Raw genomic sequence first — 13,492 nt, forward strand, 5'->3', positions numbered from 1 at the left:
GGCATAAATACATCTATCATGCTCAGGAGACCTGCATGGCTTTGCATTTTTGGGTTCAAACCAGAAGTACAGCAACATAGTTTAAATGTTCTTTTTGACTGAGAACACCTCTAAATGGGTGCCTTACAAATCAGAACACAAAAGCAACAGCCCTTTCAGAGGTACCATGGTAAAGGAGCTGCAGAAACCTCTACCACAGAAAGTAATACCTATCCGCCTCAACAGAAAAAATACCACCAGCAGGGGCATAGTTACTATCATGGCAGCTACAAAAATAATAAATGTGGGGGAAGAGGCACCCCCAACACGGGCATTTCCACCCCACCACCAAAATGATCTGTCTCAGACTCCGGACCCCCCTAACCCCCCGACCACAAAACTCCGGAGAAGGCTACAACAATTCCATCAGTTGTGGCAAAATGTTACTTCAGACTAATGGGTCTTAGAAATTGTCAAACAAGGTTATTGCCTAGAACAACTTCAACAACCCCTAAATATACCACCAAAAAGGCAGGTCCTAAGTACACAGCATCTTCACCTGCTCAAAAAAGAAGTAACGGCATTACTACAAAAAGGGGCGACAGAAATTGTCCTGCACAAGTATAGAAACAGAGAAGTGTACTCTGTTTATTTTCTAATACCAAATAAAGATGGAAACCTAAAACCTATTTTGTATCTCAGGCCACTCAATTGATACATACTATCAGAACATTTTCACATGGTCACATTACAAGATGTGATAACTCTACTTCAAAAAAGTGACTTCATGACTGCACTAGACCTGAAGGGCACTTACTTTCACATTCCAATCCATCCAGCACACAGAAAAAATTCTGAGGTTTGTGGTAAGTGGGCGTCATTATCAATTCAAGAACTACCATTTGGAGTAACAACAGCCCCAAGGGTCTTTACAAAATACTTAGCAGTAGTGGCAGCAAAACTAACGAGAAAACATTCACATGATTGACTGGTCAAGAGTCCAAACAAGAATAAATGTCTATCTGACACTGAAAAGACAATAAATGTATTACATCAATTGGGTTTCTCAATCAATATGTCAAAAATCACCTCTCCAACCATCCCATATACTAGGGTCAATACTCAACACCATATGGGGGACAGTTTAGCCCAATCCCCGTAGGGTCCTTAATTTCCAGAACCAATTGTATGTTTTTCAGCCTATCAGTCAAAACAGTAATGCAGCTACTAGGAATTGCGTCATGCTCGCCTACATGTGACCCCTCTTTGAGTGTTTAGCATCTCAATGGTCACAAGCGGGAGGGAACAGAGATAGGACTAATCGTTCATCGAGTTGCAGGGAAACAGTCAAAGACTACTAGGCATGGTTGGTACAAAGAAATAGGTAGAATCTTTGGGATTAGTGAATAGAAAGTAACAGAGGACTACATTTCAGAGAAGCTAGGTACAGTGAAAGAGTCATAGGACTATGCTCCAGACTTAAACTTTCATGTCAGTCATCTTGGTTGGGGCAAGGTATTGCTAACATTTGCATTTTTGCTTAAACAATGAGTCCACTTTAAGATAGAGAGCATGAGCATTCAGGCACTTATTTAAAACCTTATTCTAGTCCGTTCAATAGACTCCTAATTCAGCTAAGGAAGATAGGTACTACAGTCTCAATACCTGCAGAAGCATTTCAGCCGGGATCCCCTGCTTATTCACCCTCCAGATATAAGATTAACTTAATTACAGAGGATTTAATAATAAGGTACGAAATCTTTTAATCATAACCATATCAGGGCATCATCTAAAACCTGACGGAAGGAATTCCTATTCAATATTATACCCTTCTAATCTCTCCAAAAATGCCTCCAAAACTTTTAAACATAACTTACTCAGAAGAAACTCAGAAACTCTAATCTTAGACCCACCTTTCAACATAAAAAAGATGCAATTATTAACGACTTTATATTCTTTACTTCTAAAATGGCAAAATACCTTAAATAACTCGCTGAAAATACAGGAATCGAAAAATATTCCTTATGGCACTAGGATGCTAATAACACCCTCTCGAAAACTGAGAGCAACATTTAGCATAACTTGTTATAAAAACAGCATGTTTCTCATTCAAGCTGCCAACAAAGACCTGGAACGATTTGACAAATATTTCTCAACATTAAAAATTCATGTCCTTAACAGCCCCCCCCCCAAGCATCCGTCCAAATAAGAATTCACAAGCCATCGCCCCACATGGGAATCAACCGGCCGTGATTGAAAACGTCATCTGGGCAGAACCCCAATAGACGAATCAAGCTATGGCGATGGATTACACAATCACTAATGAGCACCAACAGTTCAATCGGGAAACCAGTAATTCTAAAGATAGGAGTAACAGCCCACATCTATCTATAGCTACATTATCCACCTCTAACCACAGAGACTCTAGCACCTATACAAGCCCTAACACTGATCACAACCCTCTACCGGGAACAGTTAGTGGGTTGGAATCAACAGTGTCTGACCAGGTTAACTGGAGAGGCACTCATATGACCGACACAGGGAAATGCGAAACAGCTTCTAGCCACAAAGAAACATGCACAAAACAAACTAACAGTTGTCCCTATCACTCAGAGATATTCAATGCTAGCATTCCAACAAGGGCACCATACAACTACCTACCATTACTCTACCTAGAATAGAGTCTGAAAAGATTAGAGCCCCTCAGCATAATAGGGAATTTGATAATCTCAGTTCCCAATCCAGCAAAACTTACAAAGCCATGCATTTCGCTATTAGAGATATGAAGAACCTTTTGTGCTTATCAGGAAAATGGCTTTAAAAAATGGAGGTTCTACAGAAATCCATTGATGAAACACAATTTAAACTTCGATCTACCCCTATGGCTGCGTCAAACAGAGTATTCTGCCCCTCTAAGCAACTCAGCTATCTGACAGACAATTAGATCCAAACCCTTCTGTCTTCATACAAACCAATCCCCACTACTCCCACTAACATAGGTGAAAACAATATTCAAACAGTCCCAACGAATGCTTGCAGACCTGCTAAGCCTAACAATAGAAGGCTACATTTTGGCAACCTACAGAAAATGTGTTATCAATTCCCGGCAAGATTGTCTCGTCAATGATAAAACCACAGAAACTCATTTGTTGCATACTACTCAACTGTCGGTCAGCAAAAAAACATGCTGAAGCCATAGCCGACCTCATACTAAGCAAAGAACTTGACCTTACTATATTACCAGAAACTTGGCCATCTGACTCGTATTCCCCATGCCTAGATCTTTTATTCCCCCTGAATTACTGTATTACGAGACAGGGCAGACGTGACAAAACGGGAGGAGGCATGGCTTGTATACATAGATCAGACATTACCATCACAAAAATACAATCTGACCTATTAGAGTCTTGTGAATATCTGGGCATGTCCTTAAGATCGTCTGATAACCAAAACTGTAAACTCCAAGCACTCTACCACCCCGGGTAAAAAGACCAAGGTCATAGACCAGATGATAGAAATCATCACTGACAACTCAAACCTGCAGTCTAATAATATTTTCTTAGAAGACTCCAATCTTGACTGGGAGGATCATACTGACAGTCAGATCACCCTTTTCAAAGCCTTCCTTGAAGACCACTCGCTGGTCCAAGAATGTCATCTACCTACAGACTCCAAAGGTTTTACCTTAGATTGGATCATAGCTAAAGAAAAATCTATCAATAAAATTGTAATCACCCCCTCTCGATTGATCTGATCATCACATCATTACCTTCGAAATACCCTTCATAAAAACCAAAATGTCCTCACAACCAATTAATCCCCAAACATTTACTTGTGACACTAGAGGAATCAATATGGATAACGTTGTAGCTCACTGTGAAATAGAATTGCAACCACCTAAGAATATGGTTGACGTCAGTGACCTCACAAAGCACTATACCAAGACAATGTCGAGCATTATTGAGGACGTAGCCCCTTTAAAATTCAAAAGTATCACTTACAAAGACCCCTGGTTTAATAGTGCCCTTAATGAAGAAAGGCGTTCACTGAGACTTACAGAGAGAAAATGGCGACAACACCCTTCATCGCCTCACTTAACCCAACTGAGACAGTCCAGGAAAGCCTACAACAAAAGCATTCTAAAGTAAAAAAAAGACTTCTTCAGGAAAGAACTGGATAATGCAATAAACAGACCAAGGAAATTATTCGATCTACTAAAAGATCAAACCAATAAATGTACCAAATCTGCACCAGCCACTTTAAAAACAACCTTAAACAGTGAAGATTTCTCCTCCTTCTGTACAGACAAAGAAAATTCATTGGAGGGGGAGCTCAAAAAAGCAGCCGTAGACCTTGAAAGTGGTAAGAGCACCTTAGATGAACTTCAGTTTCAACTAGAATTAGAAACACCAAAAAACAATGCTCGTTGGTCAGTATTCAAGCCTGTCAGTGAACTAGACATTGCAAAGATCATTTCGACCACTAAAGCCAACAATCATTATAACGATCCTTTTCCTGCAAAGTGTTGGTCTTCTATAAACCATCAGCTCATCCCGTCTGGGACTAAGGTCATCAATGCTTCGTTGACACAAGGCCAAATACTGGTCTGCCTAAAAACTGGGCAAGTCACTCCACTCTTAAAAAAAAAAAAAGAGAACCCCTCTGATCCCAACAATTTTAGACCAATAACAAACATTCCCATGCTAGCCAAAGTCCTGGAAAAATGTGTGCATCAACAATTGAGTTCGGAATTCAATCTGTAAAATGACTTCCAATCAGGATTCAGACCGAACCATAGCACATGAACAGCAATTCTGCACATCGTGGATGACACTTTACTTGCCATTTACCATAACAAAACATGTCTCCTAATCCTGATGGACCTTTCGTCTGCTTTCGACACTGTAAACCATGCTAAAATACTGGATCGCATGAAAAACAGAATGGGACTAGAGGGAAAAGTCCTCAAATGGTTTAGTTCCTTTCTTGAGAACAGATCGCAAAAATTCATAGTCAACCAAGCATTGTCCGGTTCAACCAGAAATACAATCTGAGTTCCGCAAGGGTCCACACTATCTCCGGCGTTATTTAATCTGTACGTAGAACCACTCACGGAAACATTTCTTTCCACAAGTACGCAGATGGCACTCAGCTGTACATCAAAGTCACATCGACAGAAGAGAAAAGTACCATGAACCAGGCACTAATGAGAACCCTCCAATGGCTAACCACCAACCACCTGAAACTTAACCCTCATAAAACAGAATTCCTGCTGATTACGCCCCAGAAAAGCTCATCAAATATAGTAGGATGGACCAACCTAATCACAGCTTTAAAATGTACTCCGAAGATTGTTGACTCTACTAAATCCTTGCACAACTCTGGCCGGGCTCCCCAAGGTCTCAACAGCCCCACTGAAAGCTTGTCTTAATGCAGCCACAAGACTAATATTTGGATCCAAAAAATTCAACCATATCTCCCCTCATTTGAAAGCACTCAACTGGTTGCCCTTGGAAGCAAGAGTTTAATTCAAGTTGACATGTATCACTCACAAAGTGATACATTACAAAGCACCAGCTTACTTAGCCCAGAAACTCACTCTATCAGGAGGGTGCTGGTTCTCCGGGAGCCATGCAGACCTGTTACTGAAACCGGCTCGCTTTTGTAAGAAAAGAACTTATGACCGAGCGTTCTCCAGTGCAGCTCCTACAATCTGGAACTCTCTCCCGCCTAACATTAGAAGGATCCCTTCCCTCGCGGCATTCAAAAAGGAAGTCCAATCTTTCCATATAAGGAAATATCTCCCATAAGTTCAACAGTTTAGCTATTGTCTTCGGACCTGTCATGATCATATTCTTGCTACCTCTCATCGATAATTAACCCTTTGTGGGATTGTATAAATGTATATTACGCTTAATGTTTAGTTCTAATTATTGTACAATAACTGATGACTTGGAAACATAAATGGTTTTGGTTTTGGAAATGCAATTGTAAAGCACTCTGATAACCTACGCAGGGTCATGTTCGTGCTATAGAAAACACCAAATAAATAAATGGAAGATTTAGTGTTTGTTTCACCCAAGGTTCATCAAGCTCTATTGTGGTGGAACACTACAAACATATTAACAGGGAGAGCCTTCAAGAATCCAATCCTGCACATAATCACAACCAATGCATCACTTCTGGGATGGGGAGCTCATATGAAGGACATTGTGGTTCAGGTACACTGGACAACACAACAACCGGTTCTACACATAAACATGTTAGAAGTAGTGCCTATTGCAATGGCTTTAAAAGTGTTCCTCATAAACATAGTGGGGAAGACCTTCTTTCTGTGCACAGACTCCATGACCGCAATGTATTACATTCAGAAACAGGGGAACCCATACCATACAATTATCCCAGTTGGCACAAAAGATATGGAAATGGACGAACAGTCACAACATCCACCTCCTACCACAATATATACCAGGGGAGGACAACACAATTGCAGATCTCCTCAGAAGACCACACTAGCAGATTCACAAGTGGGAAATGCACAGCACATAGTAACAAAGATACTTCAATCGTTGGTTGCTCCACCTCAATAGATCTGTTCGCAGCAAATGAAAATGCTAAATGCCAATACTTAGCTTCCAGATATCCACAGTCCAAGCGCATTGCTCTATGGATGAACTGGTCAGGGATATTTGCTTAAGCTTTTCCTCCTCTCCCATTCATACCTTCTGTGGTCAGGAAACTGAGAAGACTTCCATAACCTTAATTCTGATAGCACTCACCCGGGCTCGTCAGCCATGGTATACAACACTATTGGAGATCTCCCTACAGCCTCACAAGAAGCTATCCAATTATCCAAAACCTCTCACACACAGCAAAGCCTAGGAGAGACATCCCAATCCTCAAAAGCTCAATCTTGCAATTTGGTTCCTGAGGTCCTAGAATTTGGATACCTCAATCAACCTGACGAATGTATGACTATGCATATAGAAACAAGAAGACCTAACACAACGGCTTTCTATGCAGCCAAATGGAAGCATATTGTGCATTGTTGTACTACAGAGCACAACAATCCCTCTTCCCAACTGAACAACAACTAATATGTTACCTGTAACATATGCAAAAGTCACAGTTAGCATACACCTCAGTACGCCTACATTTAGCGACTAATGCAGCTTATTTACAAAACTGTAAACACCAGTCACTTTTCTGCATTCCTGTAATCAAAGCCTTAATGGAAGGTTTAAAAAGAATCATTCCACCACGCACGCCTTCAATACCAGCATAGAATTTAAATATTCTCTTAACCCGGCTTACGGGGCCATTATTTGAGCCAATGCAGCTTTGCCAATTGCAATGCTTAACATGGAAAGTAGCTTTCCTGGTAGCAATAACATCCTTACGAAGGGTAAGCGAGATACATGCACTCAGTCAAAGAACCTTCCTTCCAAGTGTTCTCAGACAAAGTACGATTAAGTACCAACCCAACATTTTTACCCAAGGTCCTTTCTCCTTTCCTTTTAAATCAAACCTTGGAGTGTCTGGTTTTCTTACCGAAACCACAAACATTTGCAAAACATTTTTTTCATACACTAGACGTTAAAAGGGCACTTAAGTACTATGCGGAATATACTAAAGCCTTCAGAAAAACAAAACAACTCTGTTTCTTTTTCAAATCCAACAAAAGGAAACACTATATCCAAGACAGGTATAGCAAGATAGATTATTAATTGCATTCAAATGTGTAATGCAAAAGCAAAAAGAACATTTACAACTGTGCCAAAAGCTCATTCAACAAGAAACAAGCATTTACAATGCAACGGTTTCGCCTTTGACAAAGTTAGAGCCCATGCATCCCTCCTCACACCCATGCATCCCTCCTCACACCCATGCATCCCTCCTCACACCCATGCATCCACAACCCTGCGCGTCACTCCCTGCGCACATCCCCTGCAACCACCCGCGGTCAAGTGCCCCGGTGTACATCACGGACAGATGCCACCGCCACCCATGGCCCCACCCTCGGACCCCCCAACAAACTCTCTCTCTTACCTCAGGGCCGGGGGCAGCTCCAGGGCCGGAGACACCTGCAGGGGCAAAGAGAGACATTAGAGGGTGGGGAGTGAGAGTTGCCGGGTGACAGGGACCGAAGCCCCTCAGGATAGGAGTGTGGAACGAGATGGGGTGTTTGAAGAGAGAGGGGGACCCCGTCAGCAGTTAGTTTCCTCGGGGCGGGGGGTGGGGCCCGGCTCGAACACCAGCCGGGGAGGATGGGTGCAGGGGCTGATGGGCACCGCTCGGGTCTGGTGAGGGGGCGCGCAGACGCGGGGGGCACAGAGCTCTTTAGGACCTCGGGTCTCTGGGGGCAGAGCGGGGGGTGGGGCGGAGTCCTACAGATGGCCGGTGCTCCTCCAGTGGGGGGGCAGAGCTCGGAGCCCTCCTGGAGTTGCAGAGTTTGGATGAACCGAGCCCCCACCCCCGGTCAGCAGCAGACCCCGGAGCACACGCGGCGGCTCGGTGGGGGTGGGGTTCTTGCAGAGTTCGGGTGCCCGGAGCTGCTCGGGATGAGCAGCCGAGCTCGGAGCACACGAGGCACAGCTCGGATCGGGGGGGGGGTGGGGGCGGCAGAGTTCGGGGAGACAGCACCCCTCGGGGTGACCAGAGCTCGGGTGGAGGCTCGGGGCGAACGGTGACAGCGGAGCTCGAAAGAGGAAACGGCGGAAGGGGGGCAGAAATCGAAGATGAGGGCGGGGTGAAGCGGAGGGTGGCCGGGGAGAGGGCAGATCACGGGCAGGGAGTGCACCCGGGTGGAGCGGGTGCCAGCGCTCCGACCCGGACGTGGGGCAAGGAGGGGGAGCTCAGCCGAGTGGGGAAGGGAAGTGTCCGGGCGGGGAGGAGGAGTTGGGGGGCACTTGGGCAGCTCGGGGTACGCACTTGGTTCGCTGCACGAACCATCCATGATTCAACCTGATGCCCATTAATCGTTCATCACCTTTGAATGAATGGCATCTGTTGTAATTGTAGCACTTCCGGGTCGCACAACAGACAATCCCACTGCTGGTCACATCTTCGGAGTTGTCCGCGAGTAGGAACGCCTAACATGTAAGGTGACCGAGAATTGGAGCTTTGAAGCACATCCTTCGAAATGCTGATTGGCTGTTGCGTAGGACCGCATTCAACACCATTAAACAAACTCCTTTGACTGTGGGCGGGGGTCCGGGGAATGGTTCATTTTAGAGTTGTCCGTGGCTAGTCAGAGCTCCGCCATAGTTCAGCGGGTCTGTCCTTTGCGTACCCGACCGGTTAAGGTGACGACGCCGGTGACTCTGGATGTGAAGGCTCCTGATGGCCGTTGGTCTATTCTTGGCTGACGTTGTTGGGCACGCCTGTTCACACACGTTATGGGGCTTATGCCGTGCTGTTTATGTATTTATTTGTGCAATTTTATATAGCGCGAACTTTACCCGAAGGTGTCAGAGCGCTTTACATAAGAACCAGTTGAAAACATAAGGACTTAGGGTTACATGCGTGAAAAAACAACTCCCGTCCCGGGCCGGCAGCCAATCACAGCGCGGCCCGGGGAATGACGTCACGGGGGTGACCCGGGCCGGCAGCCAATGACAGCGCGGCCCAGGACAAAGGGGCGGGACTTAAAAAAAGACCGATAAACGCCCCCGAATCGCGTTTTCACGGGAAAGCGTGATTGACTGCCTCGGTCTCCCAATGGCTAGCCTCCATTTATGCAGCTAGCCAATGGGAGACAGAGGCGGGACCAAAGCCCTATATGTAGGATCATGAGATTTCGCCCTGGGCGGAGCAACTGCTACGCAGTTGCAACGCCAGGGCGAAACCTAAAAAAGGAGCAACTATGGCCTTTTAAGGAAAAAAACCCTCTAAATGACATTTGTAGAGCAGCAACAGAGATAAACGCACACACTTTCACAAACCTTTATTGTTTGTATGTTCAATCGAGACAACAAGCTTTAGTTGGACAAACATTCCTTCAAATGTTATTTGGGACAACTGCACCATCTTATGCTTAAAGCCACCTCGTGTAAGGGGAATGATTTACCGTTCATTCATAGCTTGTGTATCTGCAGCTAGCACATGCTACGAATGGATTATGTTACTTTCCTTGTAAGCATCTATTCGTAGTGTGTTGTGCTGCAGATTCACATGCACCCTCCTGCCTCCCCAGCAGGTATTAGATAACAAAATACCTACTTCATGTCTAATAACAAAGTCTTACTAAGCAGACTACATCCTCACTCCTTTCATGGCAAGGGGAAAACAAACTTTCTAAGGAACAGCGGTCAACATGTGCAATGCATCGAGCGGGAGGAGAAACAACGCCAATCATAAAACGTCTTGGAGGGAAAAACAACTTGCAGTGTCCATTCCCAACACTAGATGGAAGGAGTTTGCATAGCATGTGAATCTGCAGCACTACATGCGACGAATAGATGCTTACAGGGTAAGTAACATAATCCTTTACATACTCCAAAATGTCTTTGTTAATAGGCCGTGGTGATTAAAATAAAACACTGGGGCAGTGAGCCATTGTCCTATCCTTCACTGGCCGCATGATACTCTTATTAGCTGCCCCAGTTTACATATGTGGATTTAAAAAAAATAAAATGTATGTGCCACTTACTCATGCTTTACACCATTATGTGATCAAAAACCACCCATGTAGCCCTGAGGAAGAGCTGCTATGTACATTAGTTATAAATTGCCTTTATAATAATTTCTCTGTGTTTTGCCCCTGATAAGATTAAGAATGTATTGTAGAGCCCTACCAGCCCCTAGTATGCAACTTACTTTTATAGGTTTAACAAAAAATATCTTCTGCCTCATTTTGAAAGACAGTTTTTTTAACTAAAGAAAATATTGGGCATGAGTGCATCCTTTGCACCAAATCTGTTCAGTTTTGCAGGGCTCTCATTTAGGCAAATCATTAACATATGTCAGTACTTATGTATTCTTAGACTCCCTGGTGGTCTAGAAGAGATGCATCAATGATCTCATTATGACCTGGTGTGGTACTCATTTTAAACAAATGGAATGTCAGGCTTGGATGAATATATTCAACCCGAATTGGACGTTTATCACTCACTGCAAGGCTGTTACCATGAATTTCTGGATCTTGTTTGAAGTTAGTTTGAATTGCAAATTGACAATTGAGCTTAGTTATTCTGTTATGCCTATAAATAATAAGGAAAACAGATGGATTTACAAATACAACATGGTACATCAGCGCATTAAATGAAGTGTACTCAATTAGGTATTCAATAGCTGCTGACATTGATACCTCTACTGGTAGGCTTTGCTATGTAAATGAGCAGTTGTAATGGCATATATACAAATCCATGTACATGTTAAGAGAGACTTAAGTAAATTACATTAAGAATCGCCTTTGTGCTTCCTCGTCAGAAGTGGTAGATCGACTCTGCATGTGGAATTTCCTTATTTAACTCCCATGATAAATGACCCAGTACAACGCCATCACAGCACTAGGACATCCAGGCAACCCCTGAGAATATCTGTCAGTTACACAAGTTTGTAGTTTCTAACATTAATGAACCACCTTCCCAGGCTGTCACTCAATGGGATTCAGGACCATAAGACTTGGTATACTTCTCAAAGATTCACCTTTAGCAATACTATTGGATAACGGCATTCTAGCTTCTATGATGTTAATTGCTTCAGCCTTCTACGCGTTATTGGGACTGATGCTTCATGCATCATTCTGTTGCAAATGTCTTTCACTCCATGTTTGGTATGAAAATCAATTAAGTATGACATCATATTTGCAGATGCTCTAATTATTCAATCTTTCTGATATTTCTTCACTATTTCACTTTTTGACCATAAAGTACTTCCCCAAATAATTTCTTTTCAGAGCTCAGGCCTTATTGATTGTATTACTGGCAACTGTTTTACGTCATCATATGTTTCCCAGATACCAAGTCTGATGGCTTTTTAAATGTAGCCACTCCTTAAAGATCAACTTGCACCCAGATATGTTCTGTATTATTAATTTTAGCAAACCACATCATAATGGTCCCGTAGGATAATATTGGGTAGGTACCCTTATTGTATCCTATTGTAAAGGATGTTCTGAGTGAATAAACGATGGACTGGCTACATTTGCCGAGGCACAATTCGACTGGGTCGCTTCATCTCATCGAAAATGTAAATCCATGTCCTGCGTGACATAATATTTCTATGGCTTACTACGGTATTTCTTCGTCTTTCCAGATCTTTTCTCACAGTTCTGTTGTGAGTGTTGTCCCATAACATTTGTTTACAGATCTTCTTTCCTGTAGGTTGTTTGATGCAGAAATAATTTTTTTGTGTTTGGAAATGCGTGTACCATTATTTTCATTGATTGAAATTACACTTGATAATGTATATGTTTTACTCCCTTTAGGTAAATCTTGGGAGCAACCAGTATCTTTTTTCAGTCGTTGTAAATCCTGAAGAGATGCCATGCTTCTGTTTGCGGCACGATGTTGATGCTTTGCTTTGGCAACCACATTCCACCCAAGGAGAGATGTGGAAGCACATTGCAACATTTAATGCTTTAGGTATGTATTGTAGTATGTTGGCAGTTCATTTACTTTTTATAGTCTCTACTAAGTCATTGTTATACAGTTGAACTAATTGGATATGATTTATTGATTCAGCAGATTTGGTTAAATTCGAATTTAATGTGATAAGGGTTTCCTTCTGTCAATAAAATTCACAAATGTAAGTAAAAATAGATCCTTGGTATAGCTCAACTCTTGAACGATGTTAAGTAACTAAAAGCTGTAAAAGTATCAGTAGTTGTGTAAAGGACGTTTTAACAATGTCACATGCTATAGTCTATTTTTTTGTCAGTAGTGGTACAATAAATTTACTGAGCAAGACCCAAGACTTCCATTGTGACCTTCATAATGGCATAATCAACCCCTCTGACCCTCCCCTCCTTCATACCGTACACAAGCTCACGGTTTGTCATAGCTGACCAATTCAGGTGGAACCCTACTCAGATTTTACAACTTTCAGACACTGTCAGATCATGCCCAAGTTGAATGCACATCACATCCTTTTTCATGGTGATTACCGGCCTGGGATCAGGTATTCCGAAGAGAGGTGTGGACGTCCATCCTTGAGGATTTTGACCACAATGAGCAATAGGTCTCCTCCCCGCTCATCATTTGGGAGGCCTTCAAGTTAGTGATCCGTGGGTTCTGTGTAGCTAAGCAAGCTAGAGTTCTTAGGGCGCTGCTAGGTGAGCTGACAAGACTAGAGGTGGAGATTAGAGACTTAGAACTTCAATACTTCTACACATGTAGGGAATCCACCCTGGCATCCATCTAGAGCAAACTCTCAGAGTTCGAGGATGCAGCGTACAGAGAAATGCATTATCTGGAGAGGGTGGCCCGGGCAAGGTGCTGCAGAGAGGGAGATCAAGGGGGTAAGGCCCTGGGTGGTCTGCGGCGAAAACCCTGGGCGTGTGAATATATAG

At 43.2% G+C, this 13,492-nt stretch overlaps 1 protein-coding gene across 1 annotated transcript in view; it reads left to right on the top strand.

Annotated features, from left to right (window-relative positions):
* The window catches only part of NUDCD1 (NudC domain containing 1), a 373,385-nt gene that overhangs the window by 321,248 nt on the left and 38,645 nt on the right, over positions 1-13,492 (top strand). The window contains exon 9 of the mRNA XM_078686877.1: positions 12,410-12,566. Coding sequence (XP_078543003.1) covers positions 12,410-12,566 — 157 coding nt within the window. The remainder of the gene's footprint in view (positions 1-12,409; positions 12,567-13,492) is intronic.

Source organism: Lissotriton helveticus, chromosome 4_1 (assembly GCF_964261635.1).
Source record: "Lissotriton helveticus chromosome 4_1, aLisHel1.1, whole genome shotgun sequence".
Classification (NCBI taxonomy): Eukaryota; Metazoa; Chordata; class Amphibia; order Caudata; family Salamandridae; genus Lissotriton; species Lissotriton helveticus.